This window comes from Tenrec ecaudatus, chromosome 8, assembly GCF_050624435.1.
Source record: "Tenrec ecaudatus isolate mTenEca1 chromosome 8, mTenEca1.hap1, whole genome shotgun sequence".
NCBI lineage: Eukaryota > Metazoa > Chordata > Mammalia > Afrosoricida > Tenrecidae > Tenrec > Tenrec ecaudatus.
The window spans coordinates 77599898-77626337 of NC_134537.1; the positions used below are offsets into that span (position 1 = coordinate 77599898).

At 38.5% G+C, this 26440-nt stretch overlaps 2 protein-coding genes across 5 annotated transcripts in view; one reads left to right on the plus strand and one right to left on the minus strand.

The window, feature by feature from the left end:
* The window catches only part of MCPH1 (microcephalin 1), a 348942-nt gene that overhangs the window by 136418 nt on the left and 186084 nt on the right, over window positions 1–26440 (plus strand). For all 3 annotated transcript variants that reach the window (XM_075556426.1, XM_075556424.1, XM_075556425.1), the window contains one exon: window positions 17832–17909. In XM_075556426.1, coding sequence (XP_075412541.1) covers window positions 17832–17909 — 78 coding nt within the window. The remainder of the gene's footprint in view (window positions 1–17831; window positions 17910–26440) is intronic.
* Window positions 22638–26440, minus strand: part of ANGPT2 (angiopoietin 2) — a 58397-nt gene continuing 54594 nt past the window's right edge. For both annotated transcript variants that reach the window (XM_075556428.1, XM_075556427.1), the window contains 2 exons: window positions 25823–25953; window positions 22638–22996 (listed from right to left, as the gene is read on the minus strand). In XM_075556428.1, the coding sequence (XP_075412543.1) occupies window positions 22836–22996; window positions 25823–25953 (292 nt within the window). In that variant the 3' untranslated portion in view covers window positions 22638–22835. The remainder of the gene's footprint in view (window positions 22997–25822; window positions 25954–26440) is intronic.

The following is a 26440-nucleotide window of genomic DNA, read 5'->3' on the forward strand; positions in this document are numbered from 1 at the left end:
ATCCTATGGATCCTGGGAACTCCTGTATTCCTCCTTGGAGGCGGGAGACACTGAGACATTGCTGCTGACAAGACACATGGAGCTACGCTCGTGACCTGAGTTGGAGAAGCCATATGGAGACCCTGCCAGCATTGAGATACTTAAAACAAACGCCCCTGGACCCACACAATTTCCCTACCCACTGGGCTGTGATCTTCAGCATTCGGTGTCATTGCATTGTTTTGTGAGTCTGATGAGAACTGTACAGGACATATGGGCTAATAGCGGACTGGATCTGGACTGGGCTGGGCTGTTCTTTCAGTATTCAGCTGCTCTTCTATATAAAGCTCTTTCTTACACACATATGAGTCTCCCTGGCTTTGTTTCTCTAGTCTACCCAGACTAGCACAGTGGTCTATAAAGAATGGTGCGTACTTTGAAAAGACTACATCTAAAATTCAGGTAGCCTATAGCATGAAGGCAGGGTCACAGAGGACTAAAAAGAAAGTTGGTTAAAAAAAAGTATGATTAAAATCATAATACAGGGTGTGTTCTCCCACTGGGGGTCTAATATAAGTAATGTTAAATATTTTTCCCAGTGGCAGGCTACCCTTCTTGGTTTACCCACCCACAGAAGTGAAATCCGTTTCTCAGAGTAACGGCATTTACTTTCCACAATAGTTGTACATGTAGACAGACCCATGAGAGTTTCAATCTCTCAGCACTCTCTCCGACATTCATTATTTTCTGGCCTTTTGAATTAGGCTGTCCTTGTCAGCATCAGGTGGTATCTCTTTGTTGTTTCAGTTTGCATCACCTGGATGGCTAGTGATCCTGAATAGTTTATCATGTGTGTGTTAGCCATTTAAGTGTCATTTTTTTGGGCGATCTGCCTGTTGATACCTTTTTCCCATTTTTAAAATTCAGTTACTTGAGTTTTTTTTTCTTACTGAGCTGTTATAGAATTCTATAGCTTTTAATAATTAAGTCTCCTGTCTATCGTGTGGTTCCTAAAGGCTTGTCCTTTTGAAGAAATATTTTGATACATGTCTTATTTTTAGTAGGTCCCAGTCATCTGTTTTGTCCTATGTGTGTGTTTCCTTTATTATATTTGGTAGGATGTCTATGCTTTGCCCCAGGTCCTTTGAGTTTTCCTCTATCTTTATGGCCCTGCGATTTACATTTAGGTCTTCATTCAATTTTGTACATGGTCACAACCATTTTTAAAAATCACTCCATCTAATTTCTAAAGATTAATATAAAATTTAATACTAATTTACAAGTGGCATATAACTTTAAATATCAGTGTCACGGCTAGCAATTTCTTACAGGGTCAAGATTTGCAGTGTTCATATTGTCATACACTGTAATTATCACATTATTTTTGCAGACCTGAGTTCTACACACAAGGGTAAGTGATTCTGTGCAATTCCTCCTTCTATTCTTGTCCCTAATGCAATTTGGGAGATTCATAAAATATTCTTTTTGGCTAGCAGAATAAACTTGTCTCCAAGAATAACATTAGTGAGAACGTTTTTATTTTAGGGTTTGTATGGTTGTCTCTGGAATTTTTTTTTTTAAGGAGAGCTCTAACAGCTCTTCAAAATGAAATCATTATATGTGGCCCAGTTAGTCATGTCTGAAAACGTAAATTGTGGTGGTTTTATATCAATTGGGAGCCCTGTTGGTTCCGTGGTTAAGTGCTGTCCTGCTGACTGGAAGTTCTGCGCTGTGAACCTACCAGCCGCTCCCAGGAGAACGAGGAGGCTGTCTGCTTCAGTCAAGGTTTGCAAGCCTGGAAACCCTGTCCTGTATGGTCGCAATTAGTTTATATTCATTCAGTGGCAGTGCACTTAGTTTGATTGTAACACTTTCATGCTAATTTTTACTTGTTCTTTTTGGAGAACTGTGTTGGCCATTTCTACATGTATACAATTGTTTATACTTTCAATTTTATCTTTACTGTTTTCTACAGAAATAATAATTTGTGCTTTTAAAAATGTTTTACTGTTGCTTTCTTTTTGCTTCATGACTGAAATATTTAGGAGATACATAGAAACAGAAAGCTATGCCAGAAGTTCCTCAATCTCCTTCTCATAGCAGACAGAAAGTAATGTAATATTATATAAAGTAGTTGATTTGACCAAAGTGAGTCTGTCCATCCATCCATCCAACCATCCATCTAGTGTTTTCACCTTTTTCTTGTGAATTGTGTGTTCCCAGAGCAGATCAATTTCCCTCCAACAGTTCATACATATTTTGTTTCATGTCATTGGTTGCAATCCCCACATTATAGATTTACTTGTACTTCCTCTCTGTGTTTCCCGTTTTCATTTCTCTATCTTTTCGATCCTTTCTGAACTTAGCCCTTTGGCAAATGCTGCTCTTTTGATCTCCAATGGTGAATAATTTAGTGTGTGCACTCTTCACTACTGTTAATTGTTCCTGTACAAACCTATTATTTGCAGAAAATTAAACCATGGAATGGGGTCATCTACTCGCCGCCATCGAGTCAGTGCAGACTCGTAGTGACTCCTTATGGTTTTCTGAGACTGTGACTGTTTACAGGAGTAAAAAGCCCAGTCTTTCTCCTGTAGAGCTGCTGGTGATTGTAAGCAGCTGACCATGCGGATAGCAGCCATACATGATAGGAGGTGCAAATTCAGTTCCAAATCTAAAGCGTGATTAAGGGTCATAATCTTAGGGGTCCAGCATCTGTATTCATTCAGTAAGCCTGCTATTATTTATGCTCGACAGTTTTCTCTCATTCTATCTAGGACCTTTCGATGTGATCCCTGCAAAGCAGTTGGTAATAGCTGGGCACCTTCTATTTCTTTTAGTCTCGGGATCATGGAGACTGATGCTTACCTGGTCCATTAATCTATCATTATTTCCATACAGTTTCAATTTTCTTCATTCTGGTTCTCCTTCAGACAAGGAGAGACTAATCGTTGCACTTTAGACATTTGCTCATGAGCTTTGAAGAGCCTCGGCACTAATCATTAAAGTAGGGTATAACATTATCTTTGTGGACACTTATGGTGGTTGAGCATGGTGTCCTTGAGACTATGATCCTGAACCTCCAGGCCGAGTGACTTATCCTGGTCTCTCCGTTATTTCCATTTTGAGGCTTCCTCCACTCTGGACAATTCTACACTATGTTTGAGCTCACTACGAGATAGATGAAGTAGCCTTGTGACCCGCTCCTCTTCCCTTCCAGCTGTAGATCACATAGCCTTCCACAGAGCTAGCTCAGGGAGGAGGAGTCATTTACAGTCTGTTGGTACCGTGAGTTTAGCGTTGGGCTTCTAATCAAAAAGTCATTGTTTAAAACCCACCAATATTTTTGCAGGCGAGAAATGAGACCATGTGCTGTCATAAAGACTAACATCTTTGGAAACCTAATGGAGCAGTTCCACTCTGTGCTGTGGGCCGCAGTCAATTTGAGGGCAGTATGTTTGGGTTTTCAAGTTAAAAAAAGAGAAAGGTTGATTAAATAAAGCTAAATGAGGTTTAAAGCTACATAAGTTTTATGTGTAAATATGGAGTTAAAATCTTAAATCTCATAGCCAGCAAAATTTCCAGGTATTTAACTATTGACAAGCAATTAAACCTTGCATAAATTTAAAACTGATGAAATAATGTTTTAATTTTCTTGAAATATGCAATTGAGTTTCATTTTCTCATGAAATTTAATAAGTGGTGACTCTGATTAAATGTGTTTTATTGGCATGAACATGGAGTCAAATGATGGAATTATAATGAAACACGTAGTTAATGAAATCCAGTGCCTCATGGTTTACATATAAGAAAGTTTTGTTTCTTTGCGAAATTATGATCTCTGGAAGAACCAGGTCTTAGAATCGAGGTTGTTGTATTTTGGGGTTTCTTTTTGTATTTGTATTCTAGTGCATGTATCACTCTCCCAAGACTATACATCTTGAATGCCATTATCTTTTTTTGCCTTAAAGACTCAGATTTCATTTTTTTCACACAATCAAAATTATTTCAGAAAGAAATATCCTTGGTAAATATTAGATCATACTTGTCACCAAAGTTTTTAAAATGTTTTTGTAAGTTCTCTCCAGGAACCATTCCTTGGCTGTAACCATGTGCTAATGAAGTCAATTAAGATCTCAAGATGAGCCTTTGAACTTTCATTTGTTTAATTCCAAAGTTAATTTTATCCTGTCACAGTTTTTACCTTCTAAAGTATTTTATAGTTTACAAAGAATTTTTACATCCACTATCTAAAATTGCTGCAGTAAATACTCTTGAAGTAATAAATATTATTTTTGTAATGGAGACACTTGGCAAGTAGCTTTTCTGACTTGAATGTGTGCCTTTGAAAAACATCTTCCATTCTAAGAAGTAATATTCTAAAAATAAAAAGAAAAATAATATCCTATTCTAAGTAATCACTGTTCTAAGACAATGACTGGGGATTATTTTCTCGAAGCACACCTCATTTGAAAAGTTTCATGATTAAAATAATGGAATATTTTTCTCTCACAGACATTGTAAACTGTAATGTAGTTCATTTTCATCTTTCACTGGTTATAGATATTGCAAAAACACTTATGCTGTCTCTCTACAGAACTCAGGGAAGAGATGGCTTTATTTGCAATCCTCCACCCTCTTTGTTTTTTAATAATTTCATTGGGGGCTCATACTATTGTTTTAACAATCCATACATACATCAATTGTGTCAAGCACATTTATACATATGTTGCCATCATTTTCAAAACATTTTATTTCTACTTGAGCCAATCAGCTCCTCATTTTCCCCCTCCCTCATGAACCCTTGATAATTTATAAATTATTATTTTGTCATATCTTACACTGTATGACTTCTGCCTTCACCCACTTTTCTCTTGTCCATCCCCCAGGGAGGAGGTTATATGTAGATCCTTGTAATCGGTTCCAAATTTACACCCTACCCTCCCTCCACCCTTCCACCTTCTTTTTATCAGTTTCTATTTTGTTATCACTTGGGGTCACCATGAGTCAGGCATAACAACGATAGCAGTAACAGATAGAGTTATTCTTGTTGTTAGATGCCATCGAGTTGGTTGATTCATAGCGATGCTGTGTCTAACAGGGAAACGCTGCCTGATCAGACACTAGCCTCACAATTACTGTGTTTGAGCCCCTTTTGGCAGCCACTGTGTTAATCTGCCCTATTGAGGGTTCCTTCCTGCTCCTCCACTTTCAATATGACTTCCCTCCTGTGCCTTCCTGCTTCTAATAAAATGAGCACTCTGCTTACCAGCAGGCTCCAAGAGTGGGGTGAGTGCTCGGGAACCAAGCTCCCTGGGCATTGAATCTCCTGGAGTACGTGAGCGTTGTCCCATCAGAATAGCAGCAGCAGCACAAGAAGCTTGAGCAAGCAACCCACCGAGCAAGTTAAGATGAGTACTTTTGTGCAGGAGGCTGGCTTGCAGAGTGGGGTGCCTCGGGATGCTTAATTAGGGAACTGGAACTTGTTCCCCCAGAGAAGTGGAGCTGTTTGCCGCTTACTGGAGTGGAGTGCTTCTGAGTCCTTAGTAGTATATTGTAGACCATAAGTAAGTAAGTGCACAGCCTAGTCAGTTGAGAGGCATATCTTTGTGGAGCCTTGTTTTATGACATTCTTCTTATTTTGCTCTTCTTTTAGAGTAACAAGATGGTAAAACAATGCACAAATACTTAATATTAGCCTTAGTAGTTTCAAGTTTAATAGTCTGTGTGTACTTTATTATAAGGAAACAATTGTTTTAATTGGTAAATTTTAAACAATGCTTTTGATAGTATAACTTAGAGCCAACCATACCTTCCATTGCTTGTCATAAGGGTCTAAGGACCTCATCCTCCTGCCCTCCCACAGAAAGTTAAAAAATTAAAGTCTAAACACCTAGTAAAGGTTGATTATCTAGCAAGTATATGCTTTCTTGAGGGCAGACTTTACTTTTGTGGGCACAGAACCATAGAAATTCAGGCATTACTTAATGAATATATGTATAGATAGATGACTAAGTATATTTGATATATCTATTTAAAACCTCAAAATTTCTTCTTGCTCCTAATGAGCAAAATATGCCATCTAAAACATTGTATATCATTTGTAATTACAAATACTCATGTAGATAGTGTTAAAATTCATTAAAATGTCATGACTGATAATCACTTAAGAAAAAACCATTTTCATAATTCAACTTATTAAAAGAATAATAAAAACATCTCATTAGCAATTATGTTTAGTGTATTGTCTGTGATGGTGAGAATAATGTCTGCTTTAATTTCATGTAATGCAATGCTTTTTCTGCTATTTTATTTTAGCTATGTTAAAATTTGTTTCATTTCTTTGTTTTCAGTCTGATAAGAAAAGATAAGCTGGTGTTCCTTATGAAGATGTTCTAATTTCACATTCAAGTGCAGTGTTGGAGTGCTGGTCATATTGGTCATGACATGGTCATAGTTAACCAGTGACTTTTTGAGCAGTTATATTCTTAAAACTGAGAACAGTCCACTTAATTTTGGCAGACTGGAAAAAAAGGGTGAAATGCAAGCAGAATGAATATAGCTTAAATATCACTGGAGACTAGAGCTAACCTTTTTTTTTGGTAAGGTAACCAAAAATCAGTGTTGGGTTCTCCAGTACCGTAGTAAACTTTACAGGCTTGCTTACTAATCTCTGCTGCACAGTTTCACGTTTGTTTCGCCTCGTAAAGACTCCGCTCCTAGGAATGACTGGCAGCTTTCGCCTAACTCCTACAGAATCAAAGCCGCTTTTCAAATCGATAGCCCTTAAGGTGACAGAATAACTTGTTCGTAAAACAAGCAGGGCCTTGTTTTCGCTTACTTGCTAATCTCTAGTGAAAAGTTCACGCTTCTCACCAAGTAAGCCAGTCATACCTTGCTTATTGGACACTGCACTCCTATGTGCAAGCATATGTCCGTAGGAAGCCTTTTTCCTCATCATGTGGTACTTTCAGCAGCATGTTTCTTCTTATAATGTCTTGGATGAGTTTTGTAGAGATGTGAGACATTCTACAGAAACTAGTGAGACATTTAAATAGATTTCCTTTAAGGAAACGAATCATGCAATTGTGGGGGCTGGCAGGGCCCAGGTGCATAGGTTAGTGGACATACTGGAGACCTCTCTTGGCTCACAAAATCATGGGGGCTGATGAATATAAAGTATACAGGTCAGGTGGCAGGCTGGAGACTTCTCAAGGTTCATGACTCAGATATGGAGGCCGGACTCAATGATATAAAAGTGCTAGGTTGAGGGAGAGCAAGTTCTACCAGAATTTCCAGTTTGGGAGGCTGATCACAACCCCATGGAAACTACTTTTTCAGTTGATTGGTTAATTATCTCAAGTCACATCATGGAAGGGGATTGTATTATACTTGCATAATAGCACAGATTCTACTAGCTTCCAAACCACTAAGCATCATAGTCTAGCTAAGTTGACTCATAAAATAAACCATCACAGTCAGTTAATATCTCTTAAAATGGACTAGATAAAATTCTTAACTAATTTTAACTTTTATTCTGTCTTAACTTAATAAGCAACCTTATCATTTCTGCTGTTAATTTCGGGTCACTATGAGTCAGTATTGACTTGGGTACCGTGGATTTGCTTTTTGTGATTCTGAGGAATCTTAATAAAATATTGATTCTGATCCAGTAGGTCTGTGCCCCGACATCTTTATTTCCTTCATTTTACGTTCCTCCATGCTACTCGTTCTGTGATCCACATCTTGAGTAACAAGTAATTCAGATGGAAGGTGTGTCCTTGTTGGGGTGCCTCTGATGATGTTACTCACTTGTAAACAATCTCAATTAGTCAGTTCAGTAGGCCTTGGTAGACAGTGTGGTTTGAAAAGTTTTAAGGTGTTTCTTACAGTCACAGTGTTTGAAAATGGTATATTTTAAGTTTAAATTCAGATCTCTAATCTGGAGCCACGTAATTTCTAGAGCATATACTTCAAAAAACAGTCCAGAGAACTTGCTTCTCTTCTACAGTTTTAACTTTGAGACTTCACGTTATGCATTTTAAAAATGCATGAGAAAGAGTGAATTTTAATGTATCCTGGACACTTTGGAGCCACTTGCTTTGGGTTGACACATTTAAACACTGAATCTCACTTTCCTTTCCTGTAAAATGATCCAAGATCATTTAAGTAAGGTACCTTGTCATGACTTGAATTATAACTTCCTGACTGGGCCATATCTCAATGTTTTGCAGTTATGTAATAATTTAATTTGGCAGTCATGTTGATGTAATCACTTCCATTGACCTTATCTGATTTGATCAACCAGTTAGTTGTAAGAGCATTAGGGTGAGAGAACACCCTCACTCAGGACATAGCCCAAATCAGAAGTAAAAGGAATCCCACTGGGGTGTGCCTAGCATCATCACATTTGATCTTTGGGAAACTCTTAGTGGAGCCCTGGGGGCATATTGAGCTGTGAGCGGTGCTGACAAATGCAAGGCCAGCTGTTTAAAACCCCTACCTGTTCCTCAGGAGAGAGATGAGACTTTCTCCCTAGAGTTCTAGCCTTGAAAACCCACAAGGGCAATTCGCCTCTGCCTTGTAGCATGACTGAATTGGCATCAGCTCAGTGGCAGTGATGAAACACAAGAGAAATGAGCAGAGAAGGGCCCTGACTAACACCAAGCAAACTGAGCTAAACCTAGGGAAAGATTGATGTCAAGATATGTAGAGGTCTCCCAAGGAAGCCAGCCTCCCCCCAGTGTGGAGAAACAGACCTCTTCCAAAGCCGTGAGAGAGAGAGAGCGAGAGAGAGAGAGAGAGAGAGAGAGAGAGAGAGAGAGAGAGAGAGAGAGAGAGCGAGAGAGAGAGAGAGAGAGAGAGAGAGAGAGAGAACTTTCTACAGCTGACACCTTGGCTCAGACTTGGAACATCCTAAACAATGACAGAAGTTTGCTTATTAAAGCCACCCTACTTGTGGTATTTCTGTTGTGACAGCACTAGAAAACTAAATCACCCATAAGCATTTAATAAATATTCATTGCTATTATTCCTCAAGCATTTTTCTATATAACTTCTTATAAATGAGTCAGGGGTTTACATTTAATATCGACACATGCAAGCATTGCTTGGCATTGATCACTAATTTTTACTAAGATCATGACTTGTTGACCCTTAAACTATGCAAAATGAAAGATGCTAGACATAAAAGGTCAAATATTTTATAATTCCTCTTCTATAGTATTTCCAGAACAGGCAAATCCGTAGACAGAAGCCTGATAGTTGTTTGGCAGAGCACGAGGGAGGGGAGAATTAGGAGTGGTGACCTGGTGGGTACCGGGTGATGCAAAGCTTGAATCCAGAATGGTGGTAATTGTGGGACTGACCTTAGGAATGCACTAAATGCCATGTTTTGCTCAAAAATAACATTGCATGGGGAAGATTGGTTGATTATGGCTTGGCATCTCAGCTACTGAGTAGGTTTGTGTATTTTAAAGACTTTATGGACTTGTAGGAAGTGTTAGGTCTCTCTCTCCTGGCTAGATTTCAGCCTTGGTCCTTGGCTCCACACGAGAAAGAATTCACGCTGGAGCCGGGCTCGTGATCCAAGTGAATTTAATGAGAGTTAAAAGAAGCTTCAGGTTTTATGCGGCACCCATAGGATTCCTTTGACCATGCGACCTGGCAGAGACTGCTCAGGGTCACACAAGGATCTCTCTCCCAAGTTTTCCTCCGAAAAAGACCAGACAAAACCCTCTCCCCCTCGGTTCCTGCCTTTTCAAGTATTCCCGGGGGAGGCGTGGTGAATGACCCCAGGTCACTCCCATTGGCTGAATTGCAATCACCTGGCCCAGGTGGTGGGCTGCTCCAGGTGTAACGCCCATCCGAGCCCACCTGCGGGAAAATCCAGCTTTGTCCTATGCTGGCTCTCCTGGGCATGCGTCAATGGATTTCCCAATCCCCAGGCTAAGCTACCTACTGAAGTATTTCTTGATGTTCTGTGGTGCGTTAGAGAGACAGAGGAACAGCTTACTTTGGAACAACTATTACTGCCTTGAAACACTGCCATTTCAAGTTGGTCTCTTTGGAAGACGGGCTCTCTGTTTTCTGAATCCAAAGTGTTCAGGACATAAGTACTATATTATTTTATTAGTAAAAATGATTCCAATTGGCATCTTCAATTATTTTCTCCTGAAGTTTTAGTGTAGTCTATAAATAACTTAGTGCCACAGCCATTTCACTAAGCGCATGGAGATTTGTTGTAACTTATGCCAATATGTACTGTTTTCGTGTGATAGAAAGGTGTGTTAACTTCAGCTTGTCACAAAGCTGTAAAGGGATGGAGACTGATTTAAGCCTGGGTTCTTTGCACTTAAGCCATACAGTATACTTGTTGAGGAAGAATAAATATTATTCCCCTAAAGTGCAGTGCACCTAGTAGCAAGTCCTCTTAAGGTTTTGTTGTTTGAGGAAATTGACTACCCTAATAGCAGAAATAAAAATCTGTAATTTCTGATGATAAAATTATTTGCAATTTCATTTTTTAGAATTTTGTTGTTTGCTTAAAATAGTAAACAATGTTAATCACTATTACTTTGATTGCCCTTATAACAAAGAGGTTTGCAAATATGTTTTTGTATCTTACATAAATTCTTCAAATCAATTTGCTTTTTAACCTGAGAAGAGAAATAGAAAGGGCAGAGACAGGCAAAAACAGCTGCAAACACTGTTCAGTGCTTTAAGTAGAGGTGACATACATTTCAACTGTTTAACATGACCAAAATTCCCAGCGGCTATAACTGTAGCACAAATTATTGTCTGATTGATTTTTTTTACCCAATTAACAGCACTTTTATGCAACCCGACGCCTTTTGTATGCAAATAATATACTTTTTCCAGCTTTTGTTTTGTTTTGCTTTCTTGTTTTTTTGCCTAGGTTCCATAAAAGAATTCTCAGTTTAACAAAGATCATGGGAAGTTGGACACATTCTTTAAATTTATATATTTCTAATCAGGAGCTGGGCAAAAGATTGGGCTTCTTAGCCCCATAAAGAGTTACAGTCTCGGAAATTCACAGGAGCAGTTCTTTTCTGTCCTGAGGGGTCACTGTAGTGAGCACCCACTGGGTGGCAGTAAAGGTGGTACCTATCAAGCTATCTCTGAGTCATCACGGCCCCAGGTGGGTCAGAGTCAAGCTGGATGTGCGTCATAGGGTTTTCAATAGCTGTTCTTTGAGAAGTACATCACCAGACCTTTCTTCCAAGGCATTTCTGAGTGCACTGAAACCTCCAACCTTCCTGTTAGCAGCCTAACACGTTCATCATTTGGACCTCCCGGGACTCGACATGTGTTACATGTATGTGTTGCACATATTCCCCATGGAATTGAACAATGTTGACTTCTGTCATGAAGAAGGCCTCATTTTATCTCCTTACTGATTAAATTCTCACAATTATTCTTAAAACCACAACTGCAATTGAGTTTGGCAATCATCTATGGTAAATATTACTCTTTGGAAAATGTCTAAAAAACCAATGAATAGCTATATTGAATGAGGAATAACCTTAATATTGATCCACTAACCCTGTCGCTGTCAAGTTGACTTCGACTCATGCTGCCCAGCTGTGTCCAAGGAGAGCTGTACTGCAGTAACTGATGTTTGGACGCAGAGTGCCAGGCTAGTCTTCTGAGGGGCCTTTTCTCTTTAAAGGTATTAAACACGTATTTAAAAATTCTTCTGTTCCTTACATGTCCTCTGCTTCACCTGATGTCATTTAATTTGCTTTATGTTTTCCTGTTAGGGCCTTTTTTCATATGAGTAAATCATGTTAACTAGCAGGTTATTGAAAAGCTGATTTGAAAATACCCTGCTCACTTAAGTGGAGTTCATTGCATTGAACACAATCGATGTGGACAGAGGTATATGATTCAAAGTGGACAAAATAGCAGTATTTGTAAAAGTAGGTGTTTTTCTCCTGGGCAGACTCGTTTCCCCAGAGAAGAATGGGGCTGATCTGCCTGGTTGCTCCACTGTGGTTTCTCACAGCAGTTCTCAGGAGAGGCTCTCTGCCTTTAGTTCTGCATTTCCCAGAGGATGCTGTAGGTTGAGACAGTCCAAGATTTTCCCCTTATTCACCAGGCTCAACTTCAGTCCCCTCCCAGGATCAAGAACCATTAATTTCTCAACCTCAGGAGAAGTGATTTGCTGCTTATTGGCTTTCTTCTCTAGATACTTAGGTTTTAGCTTTCTTTGCCATTCTAATTCAATTACCCTTCAGCTGTCTTCTTTGCAACTTAAAAAATATCCAGTATTGACTCATTTTTTCATTCCTTTTATTTCCATCATTTTATTGAGTGTTGGGCAATGGTGGAGATAAAAGCCTTACTCATTCCTGTTTAGCCAGAAGTAGATTTCATTTTCTTCATTCCCCTATATGATGCTATTCAATGCTTACATTCAAAGAGCACCATTTTTCAGTTTACAATGTTCAAGTAGATGGAATAAATGTATAAAATAAGAAAAGACCTTTGGCTCCTAGTATGAGGTAAACTTGCAAGGCAGTCCTGCCTTATAGGAAGTTGTCTCATCTGGAGCTACTAATTTAATGATCTATCAAGAAAATTGCTCCATTTAAATTCTTCCAGAAGGTGCTTACAGAATTATAGGTGAATGGATATATTGGATTGGGTAAGATATGACAAAAAATTAATAATACCTGTTATAGGAAAAATAATAAGGTTTGCTGGGGGTAGGGTTGGGGAGGGAGGAGACAAAGGGGAACTGATATCAAGGAATTCAAGAAGAAAGAAAATGTTTTGAAACTGATTGTGGTAGTGATTGTACAGCACTGCTTAATATGATTGAACTAAGGATTGTTATATCTGTAAGAGCTCCCAATAAAATGATAAATAATTTTTTAATGGTTTTTATGAAGGATAATGAGATAATGTCAAAAGTCTCTGACTTGTTATGTAATATGTTGCATACAAGATGCTGAATTTCCAGGGTGCAATATAGCACCGATGAAACATAGAACTTTCCCCTAGTTCTTCAATGCTTCCTCCCACCATCATGATCCCAATTCTACCTTACAAATCTGCTGGACCAGAGGATGCACACTGGTACAGATCAGTGCTGGAAACACGGGGAATCCAGGATAGATAACCCCCTTAGAACCAATAATGAGAGTAGCGATACCAAGAGGGGAAGGGGAGGTGGGGGAGAAAGGGGGCACTGATCACAATGATCTTCATATAACCCCCTCCTTGGGGGATGGACAACAGGAAAGTGGGTGAAGGGAGACATGAAAAAATAATAATTCATTAATTATCAAGAGGGAGGGGAAAAATGAGCTGAGACCAAGGGCTCAGGTAGAAAAAATAATGTTTGGGAATGATGAGGGCAACAAATGTACAAATGTGCTTGACATAATGGATGTATGTATGTAGGTGATAAGAGTTGTATTAGCCTCCAGTAAAATTATTTTGAAAAGAAAAAAAAAACAGTTACAGTCTCAGGGGAAAAAAGGTGCTGAATTTCTGCAATAGTTGATGTTGAAATATCCCTTTGCCTCTTTTTTAATGGCTGCAGACATGGGATCTGAGTCTGCGTTTATCTGTCTCCATTCCTTACATTAGGTTCTCACCACATATTTTCCAGGACCTATGTCATTTCCTTCTTCCGTTTACTTACCTCCTTACCCGTGACTTTTGCATGGATTCTCTACTTTGAGGGCACTACAGTGGTAACGATAAATTTAGCTAGTGAAAGTGCAAAAGCACAAAATTTGCATTGTGTTTTATATTTCTGATGTGACGATTTTCATTACAACCAAGTTACTATTTTGTGCTATATCTGTATAATTTCTGGGATATCTATATGAATTATGATGATGAATTAATTTACCAGAATTTTGCTGTATATGGCTTTATTTTCTTAACATTTAGGGAGATATAAATTCATAGCACATAAATTTTCTCCAAGAGGTTTTTGAAGTGTGGTAGACATTTTAATGTCGATTATTTTTTAACTCAAATGCTGCAAACATTTTTAACACTCTCGCTGGTACATGGTGTTTCTCACTGTGCTTTTCTTTCCCATTGGCTCACGACTCCAGTGACCCTGATTTCAAATGTTTCTTACACTTGTTTTCTGGGCTAATTGAGTTTATAGAGAACCATGCATATCTCTGTAAGGGATAGCATACATTGAGAAGAGTGAGGTAATGACTGGCTACTGAAATGCCTTTAACCACTCATGAGCAGGCATTTCAATGTTGAGCTCTGCCCGTTTTACAATACTTTCTTTCATTGGACTTAATAATTCTTGTGACAGTTTTGTTTTGTTTGATATTGCATTATTGTTTAAGCAATAAAAACTTAAGAGGATACATGCAAAAATATTTAAGAGGCAAAAATGTCCAGGTAAAATTGAAAATGAAAGTCATCCTGAACAGTGCCCATGAAACTGACTTGTTATTTTATCTTCTAATAAACACAGATTTTTTTTTTCTTACAATATACTCTTTCTGTGATATCAACTCTCCCCAAGGCTTCTCAGCTGTTGCCTCTCCTGTCTTATTTGGCTTGTTCTCTGATTCTAATCCCACTAACTATCCCCTTTGTGACCTAATGATGTCACTAAGCACACAGCGCTGTTAACACTGTGAGAACAGAACGCAGCCTGGTCGTGGCCATCTTCTTAGCTATTCTTCTGTTTGAGTCCAGGAGTTCATCCATGTGTCCATTTATTTTGTTGAAGGTCTTCCTCCTCTTTGCTTACGCTCTACCAAGCACGATGGCCTTCCCCAGGAATGGTTTCCTTCTGATAACTTGTCCAAAGTACCTGCAACAAAGTCTTACCGTCTTGCTGCCCAGAAACATTCTGGCTGTACCTCTACAAAGACAGTGTCTTCATCCTTCAGGCAGTCCGTGGTTCAGTGAAACCTGGTGTACAACATCGTATTCCAAAGGCCCTGGTTTTCTTTACTGTCCAACTTTCACATGCATATGTAGCAATTGAAAACATCGTATGTACGGCAGGCACACCTTGGTCTTCAAAAATCCCACCTTTGCTATTTTAACACTTGAAAGCTTTTGCAGCACATCTGTTCAACCAAGTACATCATTGATGTCCTGAGTTCTCTTTCCACGAGTGTTGATTGTGGAGCCTCCTTGACAATGTCATTCTCCATTTTTCATGCTATAGCTTGCTGGTTCAGGTGTGACGGTTTTTGTTTTCTTTATATTGAGATGTAATCCACATTGAAGACTAGTAGTTGATCTTTATCAATAAGTGCTTCAAGTCCTCTTTGCTTTCAGTAAACAAATGTTTGTCACTGTGTTGGGTAGCTTGTTAACGAGTCTTCTTTCCTCAATCCTGATGTTTTCTTAGATAGGCCAGCTTCTTGGATTATCTGCCCAGTGTGTAGATTGAACACCACAAGTGAGTTGATTTTACCGTTACACCTACGTTTCTGATCTTAAACCCCTCAGTATCTCCTTGGTCTGTGTTAGCATGTTAGCACCATTTAAGAGTTCTGAAATTCCCATTCACACTCATATCCATAGTTTATGATCCAACCAGTTGAATCCCTTTGCATAGTCAAGAAAGTATTTTATATTCTTTGTGTTGAGCCAAGATTCATCAAGTGTCAGCAACGATATCTTGTATTCCATGTCCTCTTTTGCATCCAGCTTGAGGCTTGGGCAGCTCCCTATGCACTACTGCAATAGATGTTTAATCATCTTCAGCACAGTTTACTTCTGCGCAATGCTAGTGCTGTTGTTCGATGACTTCCAGGTTCTGTCAAATGGCCTCTCTCCAGCATGGGAACAAATCCCGATTGCTTACAGAGCATTGGCCACGGAGCTGCAGTGGAAGGCCCTTGCTGTAGAGAAGTGGGCACATCCCTTGTGGTTTGTAGCTCTTCAATTCCTAAAGCCACATGTGGGGCCAATGGCTTCAGTCCAGTTTGGCCTTATCCCTTCAGTACCATTGGTGCTTGATCATAGGATTTCCTGAGATTGTTGAGCATCAGTCAACTGTTTTTGGTACAGTGACCCTCTGTATTCCTTCTGTCTTTTTTTCTTGTTATACTTCTTGTGTTATTCAGTATTTTGCCTGTAAAATCCTTCATTATTACATTACAGAGTACATAAGAACTGGATATATTTTAGAGAATTCCTTCTACCATCTGGATTCAACCAACTCTATTTCTTTACTACTTCTTACAAGTCACCTCTCTCAGACACTTTAGCCCAAATAAAAAACAACCCTACTTACTCACAATTTTCCATCTTTGCGCATAATACTATCTCTCTGGTACAATATTCTCCCTCCTTGCCAATGTCTTATATCTTGTCTGGTGAACTTTTACTCATTCCTTAGATGCAGTGTGAAATTTCTACTCTTCTATGGACTCTTATTCTTCAGGAATGAATGAGTTTGCTTCGCTCATTTCTGATTTGCCTTTATATCGCCCACTCCCACGGGAGGATGAGCTTCTCTAGATAAAGGGGGTGGTTTCTCCGGTTGACCTTCAATAAAACTTTGACAGAGGAACAGCAAAAGTTATTGAATGTAAGTGCATCTATTTACAATAAAAACCAGGCCAAAAAGGGATCATTCAGATTTTATAACCTGTTTTTGTTTGTGTTTGTTCTGTCATGTACCCTTTACTATTTCATGTTGGAAAAGTACTAGCCTTTTTTCTAGAGAGAAGGAAAACTTTAAGACATATCTCAGATGATTTGGTACCATAAAACTTACCAAAGTAATAACTAAACCCCTTTCTTGATAACTTAGCCACAAAGTGCTTTATATTTATTCAGCAACTATAGAAAAATTAAAGTTAATTTTGTTGGTAAAAAATAAATCAGAGTTATGTATTTCAGTTTGTTATTAGTAAAACTTTTAAGAGTACATAGAAATGTAGATTTCAGGAAATTTGGCGATAGATTGGAGATAACTACAGAATCTCAAATCTCATTGTTAAATTAAAAAGTGAAAACATTAATCATTTAAAATGATGGATTAATATGATAATAGCTTTAAAAGCTTATTTATGTGCTATTTTATTCTTCCAATGTCTGGAATGGTTTACTCTTCAATAAACCGTCAAGTAAATATTCACATGTATTAAAGTGAAAGGAGCCTGTTGGCACATGGTTAAAGTGCTCAAGTGCGATTCAGAAGGTTGATGGTTTGAGGCTGGTAGCCAACCCATGGGAAGAAGGATGTGGAGCTTGTTTCTGTATAGATTTATAGCCTTCGAAACCCAATATGGCATTTCTACTCTGTCCTGTAGAGACACTGTGAGTCAGTTGATTTGACAGCAATGGGTGCAGTTTCATAGAGAACTTCTGATAAGTATACTGGCCAGGACTAGAAATAGACTCACACGCTGGAAAGTTTGCTTTTCTAATTAAGTTTGTGGTCAGACTTTTCCTCTTTTTTTTTTTAAATTTAGTAAATCCTGGATGTTTTACTGGTGAATGTTTGTAAGAGACGCCATAAAATAAATGGGAACTTATAATTTAATATATATATATTTAATATATTTAATACTATATCTTTCTCAAAAGGGGTTACTGTTTAAGTTTGTGGCATCACTAGCATAATAACTCATGTTTTAGTAACCAGGAGACTTTTTTTTAAGTTTAATAATCTTAACATTTATCCTCCATGAAGATTCTGCAGGCATTTTGATGTTCCAGGACATCAAATGACAAGGCCAGATGTCCATATTTTAAAATGCTGGGATATGTAGCTGCTAATGTGTATTTGTCACCATGAGAAGCAAAACCAAGCTGTCTGCTTGTCAAAGTAGCTCTTGGTTTACTAAGTATGCACTTTGTCTCATTTGCAGATACTGTGGTCTTTGGAAATGGATCACTGGATATCCGAGGAGCCGTTTGAACTTTCTAAATTCTTCCCTGCAGCACCTGTAAGTCAGGCACTATTTTATAACTATAAATACAGATTGTTATTCTCGGGAGATTATTTTGAGTGTGTGCATGGCAGAAAGTCGTTATTAAGAGCCAGCACTCCCAGCATTAAAGCCTCATGGTTACATATGGAACAGAGCACTGTGCAAATAACAAGAATGGAGTCTTGTTTTAAAATTTCAATCATGAGCATCCTCCACATTAACAAAAGCAAGAATGAAAAAAGGTGAAATGATTGAGGAAGTGCTATTGTCTTCTGCCCTTTCTTCAGAAAAGCGCTTTCGAGCTCGAGCAGGTACCAGGCAGTGTGACCAGTTATGCGTTAGATGCACATGATCAATGGCAATGGGGTTTTGGTTGTGTTGGTTTTTGGGTTTTTTTCGCCCAGTTTTATATGTTTTATATGTTGTTTATGTTCTGATATTTTACATAAACTCAACTTCAGACTTTTCAAGATTATTATATATGTTTAATAAGTTTTATAAGAAATTAAGTAATTTAAGGTTTGGGTGGAAGCGGGTGTGTGGAAGTTGCTTTGATTTTCAGAAAAATTAACTGTTTCTGTAAGTTTCTTCTTTCAAAAGATCTGATCTGAAAGGTAAGATAAATGTTGAGTTGCATCTGCAAACGATCTTCCTGCTTGCTGTCAGTTGTTTGAGCAGACAATGCCTACACATGGTTCTCGAATCACTGTACTTACGACTATTTTAGTTTTGTGTCCTTATTTTTTTCAATTTTACAAATACTTTCCTAATGAGAGTAGCATTCCCTCTCAATAAGACATACTGTGTGAGGAAAGAGAAAAGGAAAACGTAAGTTTCCCTCTTTCTGGGTCATGAAGTTTTCAGCCCCTCCTCATCACGCTCAGACTGCATTCCTTCATTCACTTGAGGTACGCGTGGCACTTGGGCTCTCGCACTTGTGTGTGCACAGAGCAGGAACGCACCAGCTGAGGTCCGACAAGGCTGCTGCAGGACGCACTGACTGACGATTCACAGGGACTTCACGCAACAGAGCAATGCAGATAATGACAAGGAGGCTCTGTGTATCACTCTGAATAACTTAATGACAAAACTTGGCTTGGAAATTCAGTTTACTTACTTACATGGACACTTTGGAGAATATATATATATATATATATATATATATATATATATATATATATATAAATCAAAGCTGTGTGTTTAAATTGTTTTACCAAACAACCTTATCTCCTTCAAAGTACTCCCCATTACACTTAATACATTTGTCAAATCTGCAGAATTCCATTCTTGGAAACATGTTTCAAACTCATCTGTTTGGACGGCTGACAGCACCTCCCTGGCTATTTCTCTACCTCTTCTTTGTCCTCACATCATTGCCTTTCATGCCCCTCTTCATTCGTGGAAACAAAGGGAGGTCACATGGAGAGAGGTCAGGTGATTAAGGTGTGTGGGGCAAGAAAGGCATGCTGTTTTTTGCCAAAAACTGGTGCACTGACATGGCTGCGTGAACAGATGAGGTGCATTGTTGTGGCAAAACCAGTCCACCATCTGCCACAAATTAGGCCTTTCTTTTGTGGTTGTTGCACACAGTTATGCTATCTTTTCAGAACCTCTAAACAGAAAACTTGGTTTGCAGTCTGATCTGGTGGTACGAACTCCAAATCCAATACTTTTCATCCATTCGGAAAGTTGGTGGACTTCCAGAATGAGGTTTGTCATCCGTAACATTTCATCTTTTTTAAAGTGAGAAAACCATTCATACATTTGAGTTTTCCCCATAGCTGTCCTTGTAAGCTGTGTTCAACGTCACAACAGTTTTTGTGGCATTTTCCCACAAACAGGAATCAAAATTTTACAGCCGCATGCTGTTCTCTTAAATCAGCCACCACGAAAAAGGAGGTTCAAGTGAAACTGCTTTTACAAAGAAATTCACTGTGACCCGAGAGAACCTTCCCAGGCAATACCACTGGGTGCACTAACTCAGAGCAGGTTGCTGGATGCTCACCTAGCAGGAAAAATGTATGCTCGGAAAGCTCTACCCAGTGCAATTCCAGTTTGTTCAGGATGCCCTTTGTATAGTTCCTAAGTGAGTAAGTCAGAAAGTAGTGCTACAGAATTGTAGAAACCTTTATCATTGTGTGCATATTAATAAGTAATATGTCGATAATAAATCATAGATACGCAGCCTCAGTGTCCATGTGCATATATGAAGTTAAATGTTGTTTATTTTACCTGTGCCTCTCATCTCTCTTTAAGTGCATGCCTTATGCTCTGGAGTTTGTGGAAACATAGCACTGGTATTTGAAACGGTGCTATTTTCATGTCAGCAGGTGTTTTTGGTTTTTTCCACTTGATACAAAACTGTGACACCAGTGTCAAACTGTTGCAATCTCCTTAAATATAATTTCTGGGATGAGAAGTGTGTTTGCTCAGTATTTGTTAGGAAGGAGCAACACAGTGGGGAAGGAACAGGGCCTTGACTCTTCCAGAGTTCATCCATTGACTGGACACGTGTAGCAGCATGCACGTTCTAAAACTAAGACTGATGGGAGAACACAGGGATGAAATACATTAAATCAGCGAAGCAGAGTGAGGAAAAAATGGCAGAAAAGTAAAAAGAAGAGCTACAAGATAAATACAAGAGTAAGTAAGAAAGTAGTGCTACAAAATCATAGAAACCTTTATTAAACAAAAGTATAAAAATGTGAAACTTTTTCTTGGTGTCTTCCATCCTTTCTGAGGGCAGTATTTCTCTAACCCTCCATGATGAATTCTGTGTTCTTCTGCTTATACCATGTCAAAATTGGCAGTGTTGTCTTCAAGAGACCCAAATCAGCTTTCATTTAAATAATCCTTGAGTTTGGGGACTAAAAGATCTGAAGGGACAGATAAGATAGGGCAGTAGGGTAGATGGGGTAAGGGTTCCCAGTGCAATTCTCCTAGGATAGTCCTTGCTCCCTTTGAAGAATGAGCAGGTGCATTGTTGTGGTAGAAAATCTTGCCTCTGTGTAGTAATTTCCCCAGCCTTTTTCTTACCAATGCCATCGTCATTTTCTTATAATTTCCATAATTGCCCATTTTCATTTGAGAAAATCTATTGAGTGCCCCTTGAGATCCCAAGCCATCATCACAACCTTCTGAGCCAATCATTCCCCTCAGCGGCCACTGATTGATTGGCCTTTTTTTTTTAAGTCTCCCTGCCCTGGTGACATAATGAATTATGAGTTATTTTTCTAACTGCAAGGTCAACAGTTCGCAACCACCAGCAGCTCCAAGGGAAAAAGATGAGACTTTTAACTATCAGACAGAGTGACAGTCTCAGAAACCCATAGAGGGAGTTCAACTCTGTCCTGTACGGTTGCTATGGATCGCAGTTGACTCGATGGCAGAGAATTTTTGAGTGAAGGAGACTAAGACAATTATATTACTGAGAGGTCTTACTGCAGCTATCCGCTGATCACAGAGACATTTTAAAGCATGTTTTGTTTGGAATATACCCAGTAATGTAGGTGCAACACGTTTTTGCTTATCCTCATTTTGGTTGCAAATTGAGCTCAAAGTTTGCTAACAGCTAACTCAAAACAAATAAATGGAATTTGCTTCTACATTATAAGCATTACACAAGAATGATGTTTTGTTTTGTTTTTAAAGCTCTGAGTACTTCAAAAGGAGTTAAAACTCTGGGTGTTTGGGTTTTAGGTCCTGAGCTTAAAACTATATTCTCAAAATCATCTGTAAACATTAGAATACACCATAAATATTGCAATTTTTTTCTTCACGCTAAAACTTTTTTTATTTTAATGAATATAAACAGTAATCATAATAGTGCAAATTGTTTTTCTTTTAATAACATTAGAGGTGAATCTAGCTTGAAATATAGCTTTTTCCTTGTTTTAAATAGAAGAGTTTTTGAGAGAACTAAATATAGTTTAGTTCTCTAAAATACATCTGACCAGTAGAGAAAAAAATTACCTCTGACTTGGAATAATAATATAAGATAGTAAAATGTCATATAATATTCTTCATAATTGAAGATCAGATATATCTTTGTCATGAGGCACAATTCATTGGTTGTTTCAGAACCAAGTTACAGAATTTTAAGTATTATCAAGAAAGTTAAAAACAGTCACCTCACCTAATAAGTTATATTTAATTACTAAAAATACCGTTATATTTAACAACCAGGTAGAAAAAAATAGTACAATCTTCAAATAAACTAGACTGTCCCAGATTTCTATTGGTTAGTGTAGGGCCCTGGAAGTTTTCACCATATAAACTCCTAAGTTGTCCGCACATATGCAACTATACAGTTTTTCAAGATAAAAGTTTCAAGCACCTAATACCAATTGAAATACAATAACTGTGTTTTTCCTTCCCCGAATGTTACAATGCTAACCACCATTTCTTAGACAATCTCTGAATACTGTATACATTTTTATCGCTTAGAGAATTTTACATATTTTCTTCTCCATTTTAGTTATGAAAATGGTGCTGAATTCAGGACATGTGTATGTGTATTTACACGATCTATAAACAGTGCTTGGAAGAATGCATTTCCAAGGTGACCTGTACAATATTACACAGGTGTTCTGTTTTCCAGTTATTTACTGATAAACTCACATGTCTCTTGGTTGCAATAACAGGATGTGTCGATTATCAGTCTGATTCTCAACCTTACATTTATTTTCCACACAGGAGTTCGACCAAATCCAGATAGCAGGCAGGCCTCTTCGTTGGGTTGTGCTTTGATATGTTCAGTGGTGCTGGTTTGAGTGGGGGAGATTCCTGTGTCTCATTTGGAGCTCTTGTATTCCGTCAGCCCCCAAAAGCAGATTGTGTGAGGTGGAGAAAGAAGACAGTCTTTGGCTGAGTCTTTCAGTGCTTTGGGATTAAATCTTTGAAAACAGTACAATGCACCAAGCATTAGCTGGGCAGGAGCATTTAGAAATCTGCCGGGCGGATCATCATGGCTGTACCCTTGAGTGAGTAGCCTGATCCTTTCCAGTAGTACCACTTAATACCATTGAATTTATTTGTGTTCTGCTTTTGTGGATAGTACATTCCGTTCAAGTTGGAAGGACCACATGCATCAAACCACCAGCCTGTGAAGGTTAAAAAAAAACAGAAATGAGGTGCTAGATAATACTAACCAGCTCCCCATTTGTTGTGAGCTGCTGCTGAGTTGATTCGGGAGCCCCCACATGTGCAGAATGGAAATGCTGCAAAGAGTGTGCAAGCTGTGTCCTTTCAAAAGCAGGCTTTTGAGTGTGCTTCGGAGGCTCCTGAGCTGGCTCCATCTGCCCTCCTTTGACTAGTGTTCGAGTGCTTAATGATTTGTGCCACCCAGCGATTTTCCATGAAGCTAGGAATACCCAGCTACCCTTTTAGTTCCATTGTGCGCATTTGCAATAAGCATATGTAAGCATCTATGAATATGTAATAGGTTGCATTGACCAAACAGCTTTCTATTTTCTTACAGATTAGGTAATAATTCCATTGTGGTCAATGTTTTTACAACCCTTTCTTACTCTTTATCACTTGGACTATGTGTAAAGCTCAATCTCCTTAAGATTCTGTAGGCTATTGCACGGTACTACTGTATGAATGAGTGAAAAAAGGAATTGTTTGGCTGTCGTATGGTTCTGGATTAGTTTCTGGGTTCAGGAACATGGCAGAGGGGGCTCATTCACCCTTCCCTTCTCTCTTTTACAAATAAACAAAATAAAATCCACAATTTCAAGTACGCAGTGGGGTAAGATAAAAACTGAAGTCCCTCAGTTCTAGGAGGACAAGATGATTGGAAACCAGCGTTTAGAGCTGAAGCCTGGAGGTGGGGAGTAGGGGGCTAGAGGCGCATAGCGCTGCGGCTGAAGGAGTCCATCCTGATAAACAGCTTGTTGACGAGGCTCAAGACATTAGCCTTCAAAACAGAAGGCGGCTGGATGCCTTGAGTTAGGACAAGAAAGAACGACCTAAGTCTACAATATTTATGTCACTACATCTCAAAATTTACATTGAAGGAACAGCATAGAGAATAATAATATTTGTTTGTGTTTAAGTTTTGAAAGTGGACTTATGGATAGATATCTACATACATAGTAAAAGAATCAAGAATGTGAATGAAACTCCGTTCAATTACTTCAGCGAAAGGAATAATATTAGTTTGACAGCTTTAATATATATGTGTGTGTGTGTGTATACACATATATTTGCTTAAATAAAATCCAAAACCTTTTTTAACATGCATCTGTTATTTTTCATTTGTTCCTAAAATTTTTAATGGTACCAGCTCCATGAAGATTAATGTAATCTTCGTGTATTAATTTAATATAATTTAATTACATTAAAGATTAATGTAAACTGTAGATTAATGTAGAGAGAGGTTAATATAAGTAGTCCCTGTGTGTTATTCATAATTCTTTAACATTTTCAAGCAATCTCTGTTACAGATTTATAAGTGTGTCCATTCTGGAGCCAGTTGTTTGGATTAATGATAGAATTCTTGTCCATGTAAGAATCTGTCTGATCATGAGGGCATTATATTAGTGGTCCAGAACATTGGTTGGAATTTGACCTTTTTAACAAGTCAGAGACCCCATTTTCTCTCTTGGGCTGCCTTTTCTTCTTCCAAGTCTCTTTTTCAGATTCATTCTCAGACCCTAAATCTTGATTTGAGTAAATAAATATATGTTGCCTTGGCTATTATTTCAATTCTCCTACTCTCTTGAGTAGTTCCTAATACACGGGTGGTCTGAAAACCGCCATCCGCTGAAATAACCCACTGCATTCAGCGTATGGGAATATCAAACAGGGTAGAGAAGTGGGTGACCTGGTATATTAGGTCCCCCTTTTATTTGACTTTTAAAAAGGATTGTTAAAAACAAACAAAATAGGTTGTTATGGAAGGATGAAGAAGACAAACACCTTCATTAAAATCAATAGAATAGCAAAAAATCATATTGATAACCTTATCTCATTGAAGTAATTATTGCTACCAGGGAAGTCCTCTGTGAACCAATTGTAATTATCTTCTTTAATGACCCGCAGGCGGGAATGCTTTAAAGGAGCCAACTTCTTTCAGTATTTTCCCTTCCTTGTTTATTCAGTGGCTTTTGTTCATGAAACATATTGACCACAGCTCTTACTCTTGGCTTTCTTGAATTATTTTTGATAACAATTTATGGTTTCTACAAATTAAGCCCTGCCAATTTACTGTTTTTCTTTATATTCGGTTTGCATTATTGGCAGCATGATTGTTGCTATTTTAAATCTCTCAACATTTTCAAGGACATAAAGATTTGCAGCCTCAAAAATCTAGGAAGCGTTCTGCTCCAGCTCAGAGGATTGCTGCCGGTCAAAACCAACTCTCGCTAGCGAGTGCCGCTGATGGTGTGGCAGTGCTTTGTGTCTTTGAGAAAGTCATCCTCTTCCTAATCAGACAGCACCTAATTGCAGGTTTGAACAATAAATTGTTCATTGAAGATGCTTCCATAGTCCAAGCCATAACTCCTATCAACTCACAGTGACCCTACACCCATCTTTATGGAAGCAGATTGTCAGTCTAAGGGCAGTGAGCAGGCAGCCTCATCTTTGGGTTGTCATTTTGATTTTTTTTTATTAAAGCAAAATGAAATTAAATCATCTCCCTGCCGTGTGAATGTTCAACCAACACAAGTACAAGTGAGCTTGCTGAGTATCAGATGTTCCTTTTTGCCAGGTCCTGGAGAGAGACAGTTGGCCTACTGATAATTCTGAGTTTCATTCTTACATGAACATTGGTCTCTTAAAAAAGAAAGAACAGATTTACTTATATCTAGAATGTCTATTTATGAGCACTACCACCAATAACATTCCGAAATCCAAACAGCCAGCGTTTTACTCTGTAAAAGTCACCCTTGCCAAAACAAATAGAGAATAGTCATCCCTACCTCCTGTTAGCATTTGTGAACATTTGCAGATACATTTGTCGTTGTCTGCATCCTTCGTACTAAAGTCATTTCCTGGTTGGCTTATACTGCTTATTTTGCCGGCTGTCCCTGTAAGTCCTTTAAGGTGGATTCTGGAAGCATACAAAGGAAGGGGGAAAGAGGGAGAGAGAGAAAAAAGATTTAATTGGTTTGGATTATTGATTCGTAATAGTAGCAAACCTTAGCATGAAGAATCCCTATTGGTAGAATCTGTGTTCTCTACTGGTTAGTGTACAGATGCATACCCTGAACAAAATATTTGCAGTATTATAAACAGGAACCAACTTATCAAATCCTTAGACAAAGAGGAATGTTTTCATAAAACCGTGAATGCATATCACTCGCACGAACATCAGCAGGGACTGTGCCGCTTGGTCATTTATTTTCCTGCTGCTTTTAGATAAACAGAGAAAGTGTAACACCAAATGACCTCTGGGTGGGTATGCGTGGCCCAGGTCTCCAGTCAACATTACCTGTTAAAATGAGAGTGCTAAGATGACTGCATAACTTCAAACATAATTATTTGGGGCTGGGGCTGGGGGCAGAAGGGAAGGAACTGGGAGTGGGCAACGTAATCTT